The sequence below is a fragment of the Anser cygnoides genome, chromosome 7 (genome assembly GCF_040182565.1).
Source record: "Anser cygnoides isolate HZ-2024a breed goose chromosome 7, Taihu_goose_T2T_genome, whole genome shotgun sequence".
Classification (NCBI taxonomy): domain Eukaryota; kingdom Metazoa; phylum Chordata; class Aves; order Anseriformes; family Anatidae; genus Anser; species Anser cygnoides.
The window spans coordinates 22,657,282-22,671,518 of NC_089879.1; the positions used below are offsets into that span (position 1 = coordinate 22,657,282).

The following is a 14,237-nucleotide window of genomic DNA, read 5'->3' on the forward strand; positions in this document are numbered from 1 at the left end:
TTGCCTCAGTTGTTTCACTGCTGAAAGGAAATTTTCTCATGCTTGGATTTCATCTTTCTAGCAATTATAAATCATTAGAGGTATTTAACTGGTCAGGAAAACAGAAGATAACTCATATGCTGCCTATACATTTATCATGAAAATTAGACCCATCTCATTGCACAGTCACTCCTAAAATGACGTGTCTTTGGTGATTTAGAAGGGAACATATAAATATGGCTTTCTCTTACCAGAGCTCCTTTCAGCTCCAGGTTTAATATGCACTTCATGATTAGTATAAAGTGATCAATAAGCAGCTGTGTCACACAAGGTTATCCCAAGTTCAAAGCAGGCTCGGTGCTGATTAGTTTCCAAAATCGGATGCAGTCAAGCTGCTGTGGTCACAGGAGCAAGGTCACTGAGAGGATCTGGTGACAGTATAAATAATAAAGCAGAGCTTATCTGATTTGTTGACAGTGTCCCCAATATAAAATTGCACTTTATTGCATTGTATTTAGGGGTTTATGGTGTGACCTTTCACCTTTTGTGACACCTCTTGGTTTTTCTCTTTCACCACATTTTTTTTTCTTTCTCCTCCAATGTCATTTCAGTTTTAAATAGAATAAAGAAGTTGTTTTGAGGGGAGTAAGTCAGTAAATCAATGTCATCCCATTACTGAATTAGATTAGAAACAGGCATGACGGATAAGATACATTAGAAAGATAGGCAGATATGTATATATGATTGTAGCTAACACTATGATATTTTATCTCTACTCTAGCGTTATCATGCTCAAATGAAGAACTGGGGAGAAATAGCGGATTATGGTCTATCTATTAATTGCAAGATAATATGGCTGAAGTTAAATACCAAAAACTGTGCTTCCAAACCAGTTCCCCCTTTCCACCCTCCATGCCTCTCTTCATGATCCGTCAACGCTCTTTTCCCATACAAGTCTGTGTCACCAACAGCCAAAGGTTGCTCATGCACAGGGCCTTCTCCAGCAGCTGAATGTCAAACTTTATTGAGTGGGTGGATCCTGTTCATCCATTTCCCTTCCGAGCCTTTCTAAAAATACCATAAACCTTGACAAGGAGCTATTTTAGAGGAATCATATTCATGAGGATAGTCATGGGAAGCTTATTTTGGCAGGCTTGCATGTGTTGGATTTGCATGCATCCCTAGTTAAGGGCTTTGTGAACTTCTGTTACAAGCCAGTTGCACATGGGCTAAAGAGGGAGCATCTGGATTTTGGGACCTCCTGGGCTGTAATTTCTACTCCAAGTTGAGTTTATAGAAGGAAAAGAAGTGAAGATATCCTTATAGGAATGCTAATATGTGACTGAAGTCATTCATTTCAGGCATTTGCACACCAGCCCTCAGCTTATCGGATCTGATTTCACAAAACCTGGCTGTGATTTCTCTCCAGGGACCTTAATGATCTTGCCACTTTCAATAAACATTTATAGAAACTACTGCCAGCCTGTGGATAAGAGAAACTTGTATGAGAGACTTTATCTTCCAAAAATACTTAAAGACCAAAAAAAAACCACCCTCTCTTCACAAGAAGATCAATAGAAAATGTCAAAATGTAGCATTTGTTGGGTAGCTGGAGCTGAATTACAGTACCAGACATTTGCATTGTAGGCATGCAGTAGGTATGTTTGCTTTTCTCACTTTGAAAACTGCAAATTGGAGTTATGCTACAATTGGGACCAGTGAAACAATGAGTGTGAATAAAAGCAAACTCTAAGAGATAAGATGGAAATTAAGCAGGTAAACGCTGTTCCACACTCATGCCATGCGGGTACAGTATTGCGCAGTACTCATGTTTGCACCTCTAAGAAATTTCCATTTTTTCGCATAAAAAAATCCAGATATGAAGCCGAAGCTGCCTTCTTCGCTAACCTGAAACTGTCTGATTTCAACATCATTGACACCCTTGGAGTTGGAGGGTTTGGACGAGTTGAGCTGGTAGGTAACCTTTTCTTCTTTGAACTTTGTGTGATGTTCGGGAACCACTACTGTGTTACGAGTCTTTTTATTTTTCTTCAGTATTACAATAGAATTCCCAGAAGAGAAGTATGTGATAGGATTATATATTTTCTAATGGTGGAAGAAAGCTGCATGACATTTCTGGGTAAATAAAAACGAATGAATAAATACTTTGCAGTAACTGAAAAATATATACTAGGTTGAGGAGAGAGGAGCGCGTGTCGTTTCTCTCTACATGGTCATGCATTGAAGCAATACTGTTTATAACATTGATTGTCTTTTAGCAAGAACCTGAATAGTTGCACAGCTGTTGAGTAAGTGATAAGATTGAAAGAGCAAAAAAATCTTAAAATCTTGCTTAGCAAAAACTGGAATAATGGTGCGATGTCTCCTCTAAGCAGTTTCTAATTCAGATCTAGGGGTAGATCTACTTGATTATCACGGAAACTGTAGATTTAATTATAATAACAATTCACAGAAAAATAGTATTTCACTAAAGATTCTGTGAATTTTAGTGAAAAAGCAAAAACAGGGCTTGCTTTTTGCTCTGCTTAGATTTAGAACTACGTAGTCTTTATTAAAACAAAATCTGAGCAGGAGGAGCATGGATCAGCAGCTGTTTTTTGACCATTTGTAATACCATGTAAATACAAAAACTTGTAATAGAAAGAAGGAGCTTAGTTTACATCAACATGCTGACCAAGGAGGAGTTTCTGATACTGAACACCAGTACAGTATGTTAGGAACTCCTTTAAGTTAGGAGCAGAAAAGTGAACATTTACTGCTGCCACCACAAGATTTACGGGAAATCCTTATTCTGTAACCATATGAGAGCCCCAAATGACTTTTTTACATTATCTGTTTATTGCTGGGAACTGGAAAACTGGCAAAATAAGTAGTTCGGTAATTATTTGTGATGTAATGGATAAAATCAGTGTTAAAAGTGGAAGTCATTCTTCCATATGATTTGTTTCTAACTTTTCCTATTTGGATTTATGTAAAACTGTAAAAAACAGAGGACATCAATGAGAACTTTGATCCCTTCCTAGGTTTTTGTTTTTATTTATTTAATATTAGCAACAGTTGTTTTGGAAGATAGTCACCGGAGCTCATGTGCAGCCTGGGAAGGATGTCCTTTCCCTGCTCCTTCTACAGTCATGTTCTGCAGAGGAGACTTTAGATCAGGAGTTTAATTCGGGTGGTGCTCAACCTCACTTATGAAGGTCTTTCACCATTATAAAGTTCAGGAGATTTGCTTCCTAAGTTGATAACACCACTGGGTATCAGCCCGAGCTAACCAGTAGTGAGGGACCTACCATTTGGGGGCTTGTTTTGAATCTTGGAAGGAGCTTGCTAGGTTTATTTTCATTTCTAAGATGTTTTTTTGGTTGATTGGGTGAGTGGGTGGGGTTGTAGGGTTTTTGGGGGGTATATTTTCAAGCTTTGAATACCTCACGTTGTTCCTGGGAAGGTGGATGAGTTTGTCTTCATGGGGGGTTGCTTCAGGTACCCTAAAAATGCACAGATGTGAAAAAAAATTGTACTGTGTATGGGTGATGGTCATGAGTCCACTACTTCTGGCTGCATTCAAAGTTAATTTGGAAGCTATAAGATGTTGAGAAAAACTAAATATTATATAAGCATGACATCTGGTCAGGTGTGAAGAAGAGCAGGAATGAACATGCTGTCACTTTAACATATCAAATCAGAATCAGGTAGAAATATTTAAATCTTTGCGGAGTTCCAAAACTCAGAAGCCTTCAAGAAGCCCTGGTTCCACCTACAAAGCCTACAAAAGGCTAGTGATGGGAGAAACATTTCGATCACCATTTAGGGCTTTTTTCAAGGATGAGTTTAACTCCCCTTGCCCTTGCTCTCCTAAGCAGGGGAATGCTAGTTAAGGTCATTTTCTGGGTAAATTATAAGTACACCGGTGAATCAGACAAAGAGTCTTCTGCTTTCTCATCAGCTTAAACCACTTCCCATATTAATTTCCTGTTGTCAGTTTGTTGGTGACACTGAAGTTGCTTGTGTGGTGTGATTACAGTTATTCCCTGCATTGTGCCTGGGTGAATGATCCTGCCACATGAAGGAGGAGGGGACAAGACTATGTAGGGGACAAAGGCATTTTCCTTTGGGAAAGGTGTTTCAGTAATCAAGAGAAGTGAGATGGGGAAGAGAGGAAAATTGCAGGAAAATGTGAAGGTATAACATACCAAATGACTTCTTCAGGTACTGCTCCTGAAGTGAGCATGATAACAATTTGCATTTAGCTTTTCAGACTCGCCAGCAGAGCTAAGTGTCTCAAGAAAACCTTATATTTCAGATTTACATTCCTAAGATTTTTAGTTAAGTAGGAAATAAATATGTATTACATCACTAAATAGTCATATATGTCTGCTAAAGAGACTGTAGCAGTTCTTAATTAATACTGAATTACTCACAGAAGGGTAAAAATATTTAAAAGTTTAGCTTAGCACTCATGATTTCGTTATTTTTCTTTATCACCAAGGCAAACTATGTTAATACTCTCTCAGCTTTAAAAAACTAAGTACCTTTACGAATTGCCATTTCATTGTTGAGTACTGGAAAAATGAGGTCATTATGTTATTAAAACAAGAGAATATTTTCATCAAAGCTGAGCCGAGAATTGCTAACTCTTGTTTCTGTCTTCTGTACAAAAAACATGTTTTATGATTTACAGCCAGAAATGAACTAATGCAAAATGTGTCGGAGGACTTGACTCTTTTATTCCTTCCATGTATTACTGCATCTTGCTAATGCACAGCAGCGCTGGAATTTGTTCCTGAAAAACACTGCAATTTTTACACTTTCCAAGAGTAAAATTGATCAAATAAATAAAGTCCATTGCAAGGAAGAGGATTTTTATAGCTTAACCCCAGCTGCTGTGGACAAGCCCCCCAGGACATCAGTATACCCTTCCAGAGGGCCACTGGCGGTGTCTGGTTGGAAACTGGAATGTCTGGGTCTGAGTTTGGGTCTTGCTGGCCAAAGGCAAATAATGTTCCCATTTGCATGCATTTTTTAATGTTCTGGTGTGGCCTGTGTAAATACACTTCGCTGTTCCAGGCACCTCCATGAATGCTGGCTGTTTTCAGCGTTCATCCCATCAATGAATTTATATGGTAGTACATGTCCTTCAGGCCAGAGAGCCTGTTAGTTAAGTAATTTTCAATTCTATGGAGATAACATGTGGAAATATCTTTTTGTCTTGGTTTTGTTCCTGTAATAGAAAGCTTATTCCCTGTGGTGAGAAGTCCTGGTTAGCACATGTGGGACCTTTTCTAAGTAGTTTTATTTTCCGTATGTCAAGAGAAATTTCCAACAGATTTGCGTTGCTGTTGTACGTAGTTGGCCCAGATTTTTAATGGCTACCTGATGCCTCTTACAACGTGTCTTGTCCTTGTGGCCGCTGTTCTGCTCCTTTATCCCCAGCTGGACTTTGTCTGCAGTCAGCTTTTATCCAGGCTGCTGTTGAGGGGGCAGAGCAGCTGAGCTGCCCCATGCTGCTTGCCCTGGGAACCAGCTCTGCCACTGAACAGGAGCGGCATTTCTCGTTAGGCAGAAACCGCATCGCGTCCTTGCGTGTCAGTCAAAACACGGTCTGCCGAGTCTCCCGTCTTTCCACACCGTTTGCATTGCAGTTAGCTGTGAATATATTAAATTGCCATGAAAATAGGCAATAAGGAGTTTTTCCATGTGCTATCCACGGAAAAGAATTATCGTAGCACTGCTTCTAAACACTGACAGTGAAGTTTCTGTAGCAGGATCATTGAAACAAGTGACCTACGATAGTGCAAACAGAGCCATTTGTGTGCGTACAGCACGAGCTGTGTGACAGTGTTTAAAAAAAAAACAAACAGTGGGTTCGAGAGCCCATAGTCTGCCCAGGGCCGGCTGGTGCCACATTCCTAGGGCAACCCTTCTGCATTTCGGAGAGCTGCCAAGACGGTGCAAGCAGCCCCGGGACATCTCTTCCTGTGCCTCTCACCCAGCTTGTGGACACCTCCCTTAGCATAGGAGAAGGGAAATAATAGGACTGGACTTCTTGTGTTTAATAGCACAGATTAACAGATGCATCCACTATTTTTTGCTGCTCAGCTTGTCAGGACTGTGTCAGCTGAACATCTTCTGTGTTGGGATCCGGGTGCCTCAGTAACACATTACAACAGTGAATGAATCTATGGTCTTGGGTTTGTGTCCTGCAAAGCACTACTTTGCAAAGGACAGACATGTAGGTCAGGTGTTCTCAGCCTTCATAAATAATCTCTTCTGAACTTATTGCTCTTGTCTTTGCTCTTTAATTTCCTTTTAATTTAAGTCCTATGTTTCTAATCATCTGCCCCAGGTCACGTGTTCCGGATTTAAATCAAGATTATTTTAGACAGCTCTGAAATAAATGTATCAGAGTATCTGAACATACAAGGTTAGAGTCATTATTGCTATGAATCAGTTCATGTAGATGATGGCTGAGTACAGGTGGACTAAAAATCAGGTCCAGGCCTGAACGCGTGCCTTGGTTATAGTGACGTGCAGTTATCACTTTGAACAATCACTCAAAGAAGGGAGAAGGAGATTTTAAATCTCTCCTGTTATTATAAAATTGCAAAAATAATGTTTCCCCCACACCCCATCCACCCCACACCATTGAGGCTTAGTTTCAGCTACATATTTCTCACTTCTCAGGGCAGATATGCTGGCGAAAACCTACAGACTTATGCACTACCTCTGCACGTAGGCGAGCTTGGAGGGAGCTGTGCCTTCTGCACTGCTTTGGTAACACATGGTTCGGGGATCCTGAGAGCAACAGTATGAACAGGCAGATTAAGGACAGGCCCAACTTTTAGCCCTGACTTGACAAAATATTTAATCATATATTTCAACGTTTGGCAGTTTTGCGGAAGTCAGTGGCACTTAGAGCACATATTTCAACCATATGTTCATTATATCTTGGGCTGGAAGGGACCTAAAGAGATCGATCACCGTGGCCCCACAGCAGAATCAAATACACTTAACCACTTCTGACCACTTTTCCCTGATTTGTCATTGAAAGTCTGCAGGGCAGAAGGCTCCCAAGGCAACTTATTCCAGTGCCTACCTGTTCCTCACTGCAAGAAAAGTTTTCCTGATATTTAACACCTCCCAGCCTGTCATTTGTTGTTCTCGTTTCAAGTGGACCTGGGGGCACTTTCTTCCCTTCTCATGCAGTAGAGTTGTATATATTTGAAGACCATTATCACATAAACCTGAAATACTCCCCTTTAGGAAAAACAAATGTTCTTCGTGTGAGCTTGACATGTAATTCATGCTTTCTACGTCGGTGGTCATTATGTTTCCTCAGTTCCCAGTTGGTTCTCCCCTCTTTTAGCAGTGCCCCGGACTAGGTACGTTAGTCCAACCTGTACCTTCCCATGGTCAGGTAGAGCAGGACAAGTGCAGCTAAGTGCCTTTGCCGTCACTGAATTGCATCCCTTTTATTTCAAGCCATCATTTCAATTTGTAAAAATCAAATTTAATTCCCTTGCTCTTCTCAAAAGCACTCATAGCCCTTTCTATCTTGATTTTAGTATGTGCAAAGTTAATAATATTCTTCCTGTTTCATTATCCAAACCATTAATGAAAGTATGTAATGGTGCTATATACTAGACAGACCCCTTTGAAGTCCTCCTTGTAACCTCCTTTCAGCTTGATCATGGCCACTAAAAACTAAACTCCTTTACAATATGGAGATTAATCAGGACATACACATAAAAACTTAGTTTCTGCCACATTTTACTGGGACTATGCAAGACCTTTTAAAGTGAGCAGTATGGCATTTTTCATTTTTATTTATGTTTTAAGAAAAATCTGGCCACAGATGATGAAGTGCAATCAAATTTATTATAGCCTCTAGCCTTTTTTTGTAAATGAAAACATTAGTGAATTAATTAGATGGCAAGGCAAAAAAACCTGTAATTGTCTTCCAATAGAGTGACAGACGCATAACTCAGACATTTATCAGTGGAAATTTCCAGTTGCATAGCTATCGTTTTGTTACAGCTATTATGAAGCTTTTCACTACAAAGATCAGTCTTCTCTTAAAAATCTTTGAAATGTTTCTTATTTTTAATTGTTAAGAATCCTTTGGTCTCCATCTTTCTGAAAGGTTGTGTACTTTGGGTACAGTCAAGGCAAGAAAATTGGTTTTAGTGAAGGATTGGAAGATCAGGTACCTGAGTAAATCCCACATCCAGACAATAATGAAACTACAGCTGTGGAGCTGAGCAAAATGCTACTTATGAAGGTTTGGCCTTTTTTTTTTTTCTTCTGCCCTTCTTGACTATATGCAGAATGCTTAATTTGAAACATTTGAGTGATACTGTCAGATAGGGCTTTTTTCTTTATTTTTCCTTTGATTTTTAATTCTCAATGGAATTGAATACATCTTTGGCAGGTGTTACTTTGTAGATTGAAATATATTCTTGGGACTTGTCTGCTAATGGAAAGGATGTTGTCATGGTTTGGAAAGATGAGACACTGTTTGTAGCACATCAAATATTGTTGGAGTCCTGATCAGGATATGAGTTGTCAAGCTGGAGGCTTGGGCTCACGCTGGAGGTAGGAGTAAGATGTAAAAATAGGTGCCGTATTATGGACAAAGCCAAACTCAGGAGTGGGGCTGGGGTTGGAGGTTTGAGACTTTATGTCCATCTCATATTTTCAGGAAACCACAGTAGTGAGTTTTTCCATTCGGTTTAACATATTTTAACTATATAACCCTTCTTCTGGTATTTACTTTTTACTGGAATGATTTTATGCATGAAACAGTTTACATTCCTCACTGGTTGTTAGCCTTTTCCTTCTAGACATTTTTGAAAAAAAAATATTTACTTCTGAGGTTTAGAGAAAGGCGTGAATTTTAATGCATTTCCCAATGTCCTTGCTTATAAAAAACTTAGTTGTTCACGCTGTCAAGCATTGAATAGCAATTTTCAGTACAGGGATCAAAACGTAGAATTATGTATTTTTAGCAAAAGTCAGAATTTGATTAAGTAACTTAAATTGTTAAATAGCTGAGGTTTTCTCAGGAACTTGAATTTTTAGTACATATTTATTTGTACTCATGGAGTATAATTTTGCAATGTATTTTCCCATGGAGTCCCATAGCACTCTGATTGTGCTGTATGATAGGATATGATATTTAGTTCTTCCCCAACCAGATGAATCTAGACTTTTTTCAAAGAAAATGAGGACAGCACAGACAGTTTCCACTCTAATGCCCATTTATTTCATTCTTGGATTCAGCCTTCAAAATTTCAGCCTACAGTATATCCCAGAAACATAATTTTTATTCTATATTTTTTTTTCATCTTAAGATCTTTTTTTTTTAGTCTCGACCCAGTCTCATCCAGCCTGATCGCCATCCCTATTCACACGTGGGCCCCATAAGCTGCATTCTTCCTCTTCTCCCAACAGCCTTGATCAAAAACTTGTTTATGTGATGTTGAGCACGAGGTGGAAAGGATAGAGTAAGAAGCACTGGGTAGCTTGCTTATTATGATTTGGAGATGCAAGCTACAATTTCTCTCTAAGCCTTAGGTGAGGAGAGCAGCTGAATCTGGCCTTAAGGAGATGAGCAAAGTATCTTTAAAACCTTAATGGAGACATCTGAAATACTTTGAGGAATAAATATGAGCAAGATATCTCCCCCCTTGCCTAATAAAAACAAATGCTGGCAAAAAAAGCAAGTTGTAAGGCAACAAATATCATTCTGGGGAAGTCTGTTTCATCCTGGGAGAACAGAAGTATATTTAGTACTAAAAACACGCTGTACTCTTTTGCTGGGGGGAAACGCTGCTGCTTTGTTCGTGCAGCAGTTCAGCTGTTGGGATTAGGAGATCTCAGCTTGCCTTCTCGTTAGCCTGTCTGCAGCCCAAGTGCTGCGCTCAGCAACAGCTGCTGCTATTTTTGTTGCTTCAAATGCATCTAGTTGGGAAGCCATGGAAAATAAAGGACCCTGTGCATACCCAGCAAGCAAAAGCATTTGCGCTTCAGTTCCCAAGCGCTGCATTGAGTCAGTTGTTATTTAACGTGATACAAAGATATTCATGTTTCATGATAGCCCTGATTTCTCCATTATTTCCAAATAAAGCACACATAAGTCAGCTAGCAGAAGCCCTTTAGGAAGGTGTCTAAACTACCATCTTTGTTGTTACAGAGGTATCGCCATGCCCACAGTGGGTGTTCAGCAGGAGACATTAGCAACAAGAAACTTGTCTGTCAGCAGTGTACACAAGACTTCAAGAAAAGGTTCTGGCCAGCTCCTAAAGGATCACTATCACTGAGCGTTTAGGAAAAAGCCACATCTCCAGAGTAAAATAAATGTTTTTTACTTGCACAAACTCTGCTCACTGTGTGTTCTCATTTAGCTAGGAGCCAGGCCAGCTACCCTGAGGATTAGTAGAAAACTCTGAAGCTTATGAGCAAAGTTTTTGTGAGCGTAGTGTCCAGAAGCTGCAAGAATTCATGTTCAAATATGCTCGTTCCATCAGTTAGAAGAAATCTGGGCATTTTTCAGTGGCAAATGCCATTCAAATCGTAACCTCTATTTTAGCTGCCAAAATGTAGGAAGGATAAACTATAAATACGAAATGTGTCCAGGCCTGCTTCCATGCCCATGGGTCTGTTGCTCTTTCATGTCTTTCATGGCTTTAAGGGTCTACACAGAGTATCATAGAGGAAAATATTATCTGGGTCAGCTTCTTAGAGAAAATGCACAATCACAACTGCACAACAAATGCACAATTTTGTCTTATAAATATCCATTTTCCCCCAAAAAAACTGAAAAAGCACTAAGGTAAAAACCATGTTTATTTGCATGTGAATGATAGCTGTGTTAACAGACCAGGCTTTGAACGCACTGTGTGTTTTGGAAGTTGCAGAAGTTTGTACATCATAAAGCAAAGCAACATTTTTGGAGTGGTTGCAACATTTTTCTGTAAGCACGGGGAGCGCAGGAGAAGCCAGCTAAGGGCTAAGGAAACAAGGACTCAGAAGAGGAAGAAGGGACTTCTTCTCTTGTCCTTGTCATTCTCCTTCTCCCTCTCCATCTCCTTCTCAGCTACTTTTCCTGTCCTCTTCTCCCCTGTGTTTGCATCTTGTCCTAATCTTGTAGCTTTCCTCTTGAACTTACTTACTGAACTCACCACCAAGGCATCTTTACCCACTTCGTAATGGATTTTTTTAAGTTTCTTTACTGAAGCAGCATTATTTTCTGAATGCTGAGAAGTTAAATGTAGTCCTGTGAGTGTAAATTATTAACAGCAAAATTAAGCCTGTTTCCCTGACTTTTCCTCATGTCCTCTTAAAGGACTTTTGTTGAATGTATTTGCAGATAGAGACCCATCTGTTTGGGTTCACTCAGGGGTGGCTTTGTCGTGATGACACAGGCTGCCAAAAAAGTACCTGCTGACCTGGGTATGGGGCATCATACTGAAGCACAGACAAAGAGGAGGGGATGAGGCGATGACTCAGTGTGGACAGTGCTTCCCAGGTGGCATGTGGCTGCCACCATTAAATTTTGCTTCTGCAGTTGCCTCACTTAGTTATAAACAAGGTTTCTGCTGTTATTTTTTGTCACTGGGATGCAGCTCACTTCCTGGGTAACAATCCTGCAGAATGACCTGATGTAAAGCATTTTACTTCCCTTACCACTGGTTTTGTACATCACCGTTTAGGGTGGTATTTGGGCTTTATTTCACCATGCTCCCGACTGATTTTCTTTTGCCTTTTGACAAGAAAATGTACTATTGTTCCACAAATGAAAAGGATTAGACCCTCCTACAGAGTGTCATTTCTAACAGAGGGCAAGAGCTTACACAGACTGACCAGGAGGGAGCCCAACAAGGATGGAGCCTGATCAGTAGTACCTATAGGTTTATCAGGATTCACTTTTTGGAGGATTTTTGCACTGACAAAGATGGTACGGGCCTGTGGTCTGCTATTGGTGGAGTTTTGCTGTTCAGCCTGCTTTGAATTCAGTTTAGCCTGTGCGAGAGACAGAACTGCAAACATGGACCATGTGCTGGAGCATGATGACGAGGTGGCTGCATAATGGAAGGCTGAAGAATATCTGTGAAAGCAGGGAGAAGGGGAAGTATAACACTGTACTCAGTGTTACAGATTTAATTTGTAGTTTTTTCCCTGCCAGTGGGCCTTTCAGTAAAATATGCACGTTATTATTTTCAGTGAACATGGACATTTACACTGGCCATGCTGTTTGCTCTTACTCTCAGTGCTCTACATCTCCAAAAGAGATAATTTTGCACTGGTGAAAGGGCAATGACTATGTAAGGACAAAGCAAGAAGAGGAATTAGAAAAGAAGGAGGGAAGGGACTAGAAATGCTTTTTACTTGCAAAAAACTGAGAGAGTTGGAGGCTGCTGGTTACCCTGTGTCAATCCTCTTGGAGAAAAATGATTGAAACCCAAGGCTCCAGCACGTCTCCACCAAATCAATAGTCCTGGGGCCTTTGAAATTTAAGATGTTGCTTCAAATTGTGTCAAAGCTGATCTCCTGGGCTGTATAGCAAAGATGGCTCCTTTGCAAACTGCCTGCCTTTTCCATTTCTCTAAAGCATTTAGGAGATTTTTGTGGTGGGTTTGTTTGGAAGGCTGAGCTTCCTGCCCAGCATATCCACCTCCCTCTGAGCTGAGAGACAAAATCTTTGTGGTTTTGTGGCTTCATGTGCTTTTTTTTTTTCATTATATTTGAAGGACAGGGTGTTCTTAGCAGCCCATTCTCAGCATCCCAACATTAATCCTGTATTTTAAAGTGAAAAGTGCAGGTGACTCTTGGATTTTTTTTTCAACTTTTGTAATTAGATTGGAATTAGACATGTTCTTTTTTCTATAAATTACCATGAGCTTAACATTAAAAATTACTGTTTATAGGAATAGTAGAAATGATCTGGAGATGGCCAGCTTTACATCATAAAAAAATAGTCATCACAGTCCCTCATTTGGCAGTGACAGCAGAAACTCCAAACCAAGGGGAGGACTAAGGCATGCTGGAGAAGGAGAAGTCTGCGGGATTTGTTGTCCAGGTGGACAACCAGCTCAGAGAAAAACATAGGAAGGAAAGTGATCCAAAATTTAGGCCTTAGATTTTGTACTTCAGCAGTATGTTTCAGTGCATCAGCACATTTAATGCAGATTAATCCCCCCATGCTCTCAACTTCTTGCAAATCCTCTGCATTATGAAGCATATTAGGAGAGGGAATGGAAAATTTATATAAATTCTCCTGTGGCATAAGGTCAAAGTCTCGCATTAGCTAATTGTAGCTGCTTGTTTGTTCCATATTTAAACATTTGTGTCAGTGATAACATTATCAAACGCCAAATAAAAATGCTGCCTTTTGCTTCCTTATAGTAATTTCTTTTCCTGTACTTCTTTTGAAGGTGTACAGGTAAGTATAGGAAAGCAGATTACTTCCTCAAAGTAGTCCAGGCATACATGAAAAAACAATAATCAAAAAAAAAAAAGAGAGAGAAATAACTTTTCTAATGAAAGACACAAAAATTTGACAAGTAGTCAGAATACCTGTTATCAAAATGTTACACCATAAGTGGACAAATTTAGATTTATGCTTATTTCACTTTATAATTCTGGAATTCAGTGATCTGAGACTCCACCCAGTTGTCATGTTTATTTTTAACACTGACATCTAGTAAAGATTAACGTTAGAAAGAGAAATATGGATTTGTGTTTTGACTAAGTTTAGAAGTGCTAAATATCATTTTATTGAAAATGTTTCATGTTCAAACTGACTGACTAGTCTTCAAGTTTGCTAGCAGATCTACTTTCTTGGCTCCCTTGTTCATTTATTGTTTGTTTCTGAACAACCTAACCAAAAAAAATACACACTAAAAGAAAACAAATCTGATCTGTAACATGTGATATGGCTTTGCACAGACTTTTGTTTGAAATAATTTGCATGGCAGCTGATTACACTTCACTGGATGGGTGAGGTTGATGAGGCTGTCCAGCAATCTGGATTGCCATCCAAAGGAGGAGGGATGAATTCTCCAGAAGTATATTTCTTAATCATACTAAAGCTTAATGTTTTTTGTTTTTTTTTTTGCAAGATTTAGTAAATTTTGGTCACCCCAAGTTTTTCCTTACCTTCATCATTGCTTCATCCCCTGTGTCACTGCCCTAATCTCCCCATTCCCCTGAAACAGCCTGGTTTGATTTAGATTGGA

The 14,237-nt window shown here is 39.6% G+C and overlaps 1 protein-coding gene and 1 long non-coding RNA gene across 7 annotated transcripts in view; both read left to right on the forward strand.

Moving 5' to 3' along the window:
- Window positions 1–14,237, forward strand: part of PRKG1 (protein kinase cGMP-dependent 1) — a 466,622-nt gene that overhangs the window by 427,943 nt on the left and 24,442 nt on the right. For all 6 annotated transcript variants that reach the window (XM_048069304.2, XM_013171986.3, XM_048069303.2 and 3 more), the window contains one exon: window positions 1,857–1,953. In XM_048069304.2, the coding sequence (XP_047925261.1) occupies window positions 1,857–1,953 (97 nt within the window). The remainder of the gene's footprint in view (window positions 1–1,856; window positions 1,954–14,237) is intronic.
- Window positions 1,963–10,376, forward strand: LOC136791293 (uncharacterized). Its single transcript, XR_010832946.1, has 2 exons — window positions 1,963–8,278; window positions 10,193–10,376. It is a non-coding gene; the product is annotated as an uncharacterized lncRNA (long non-coding RNA).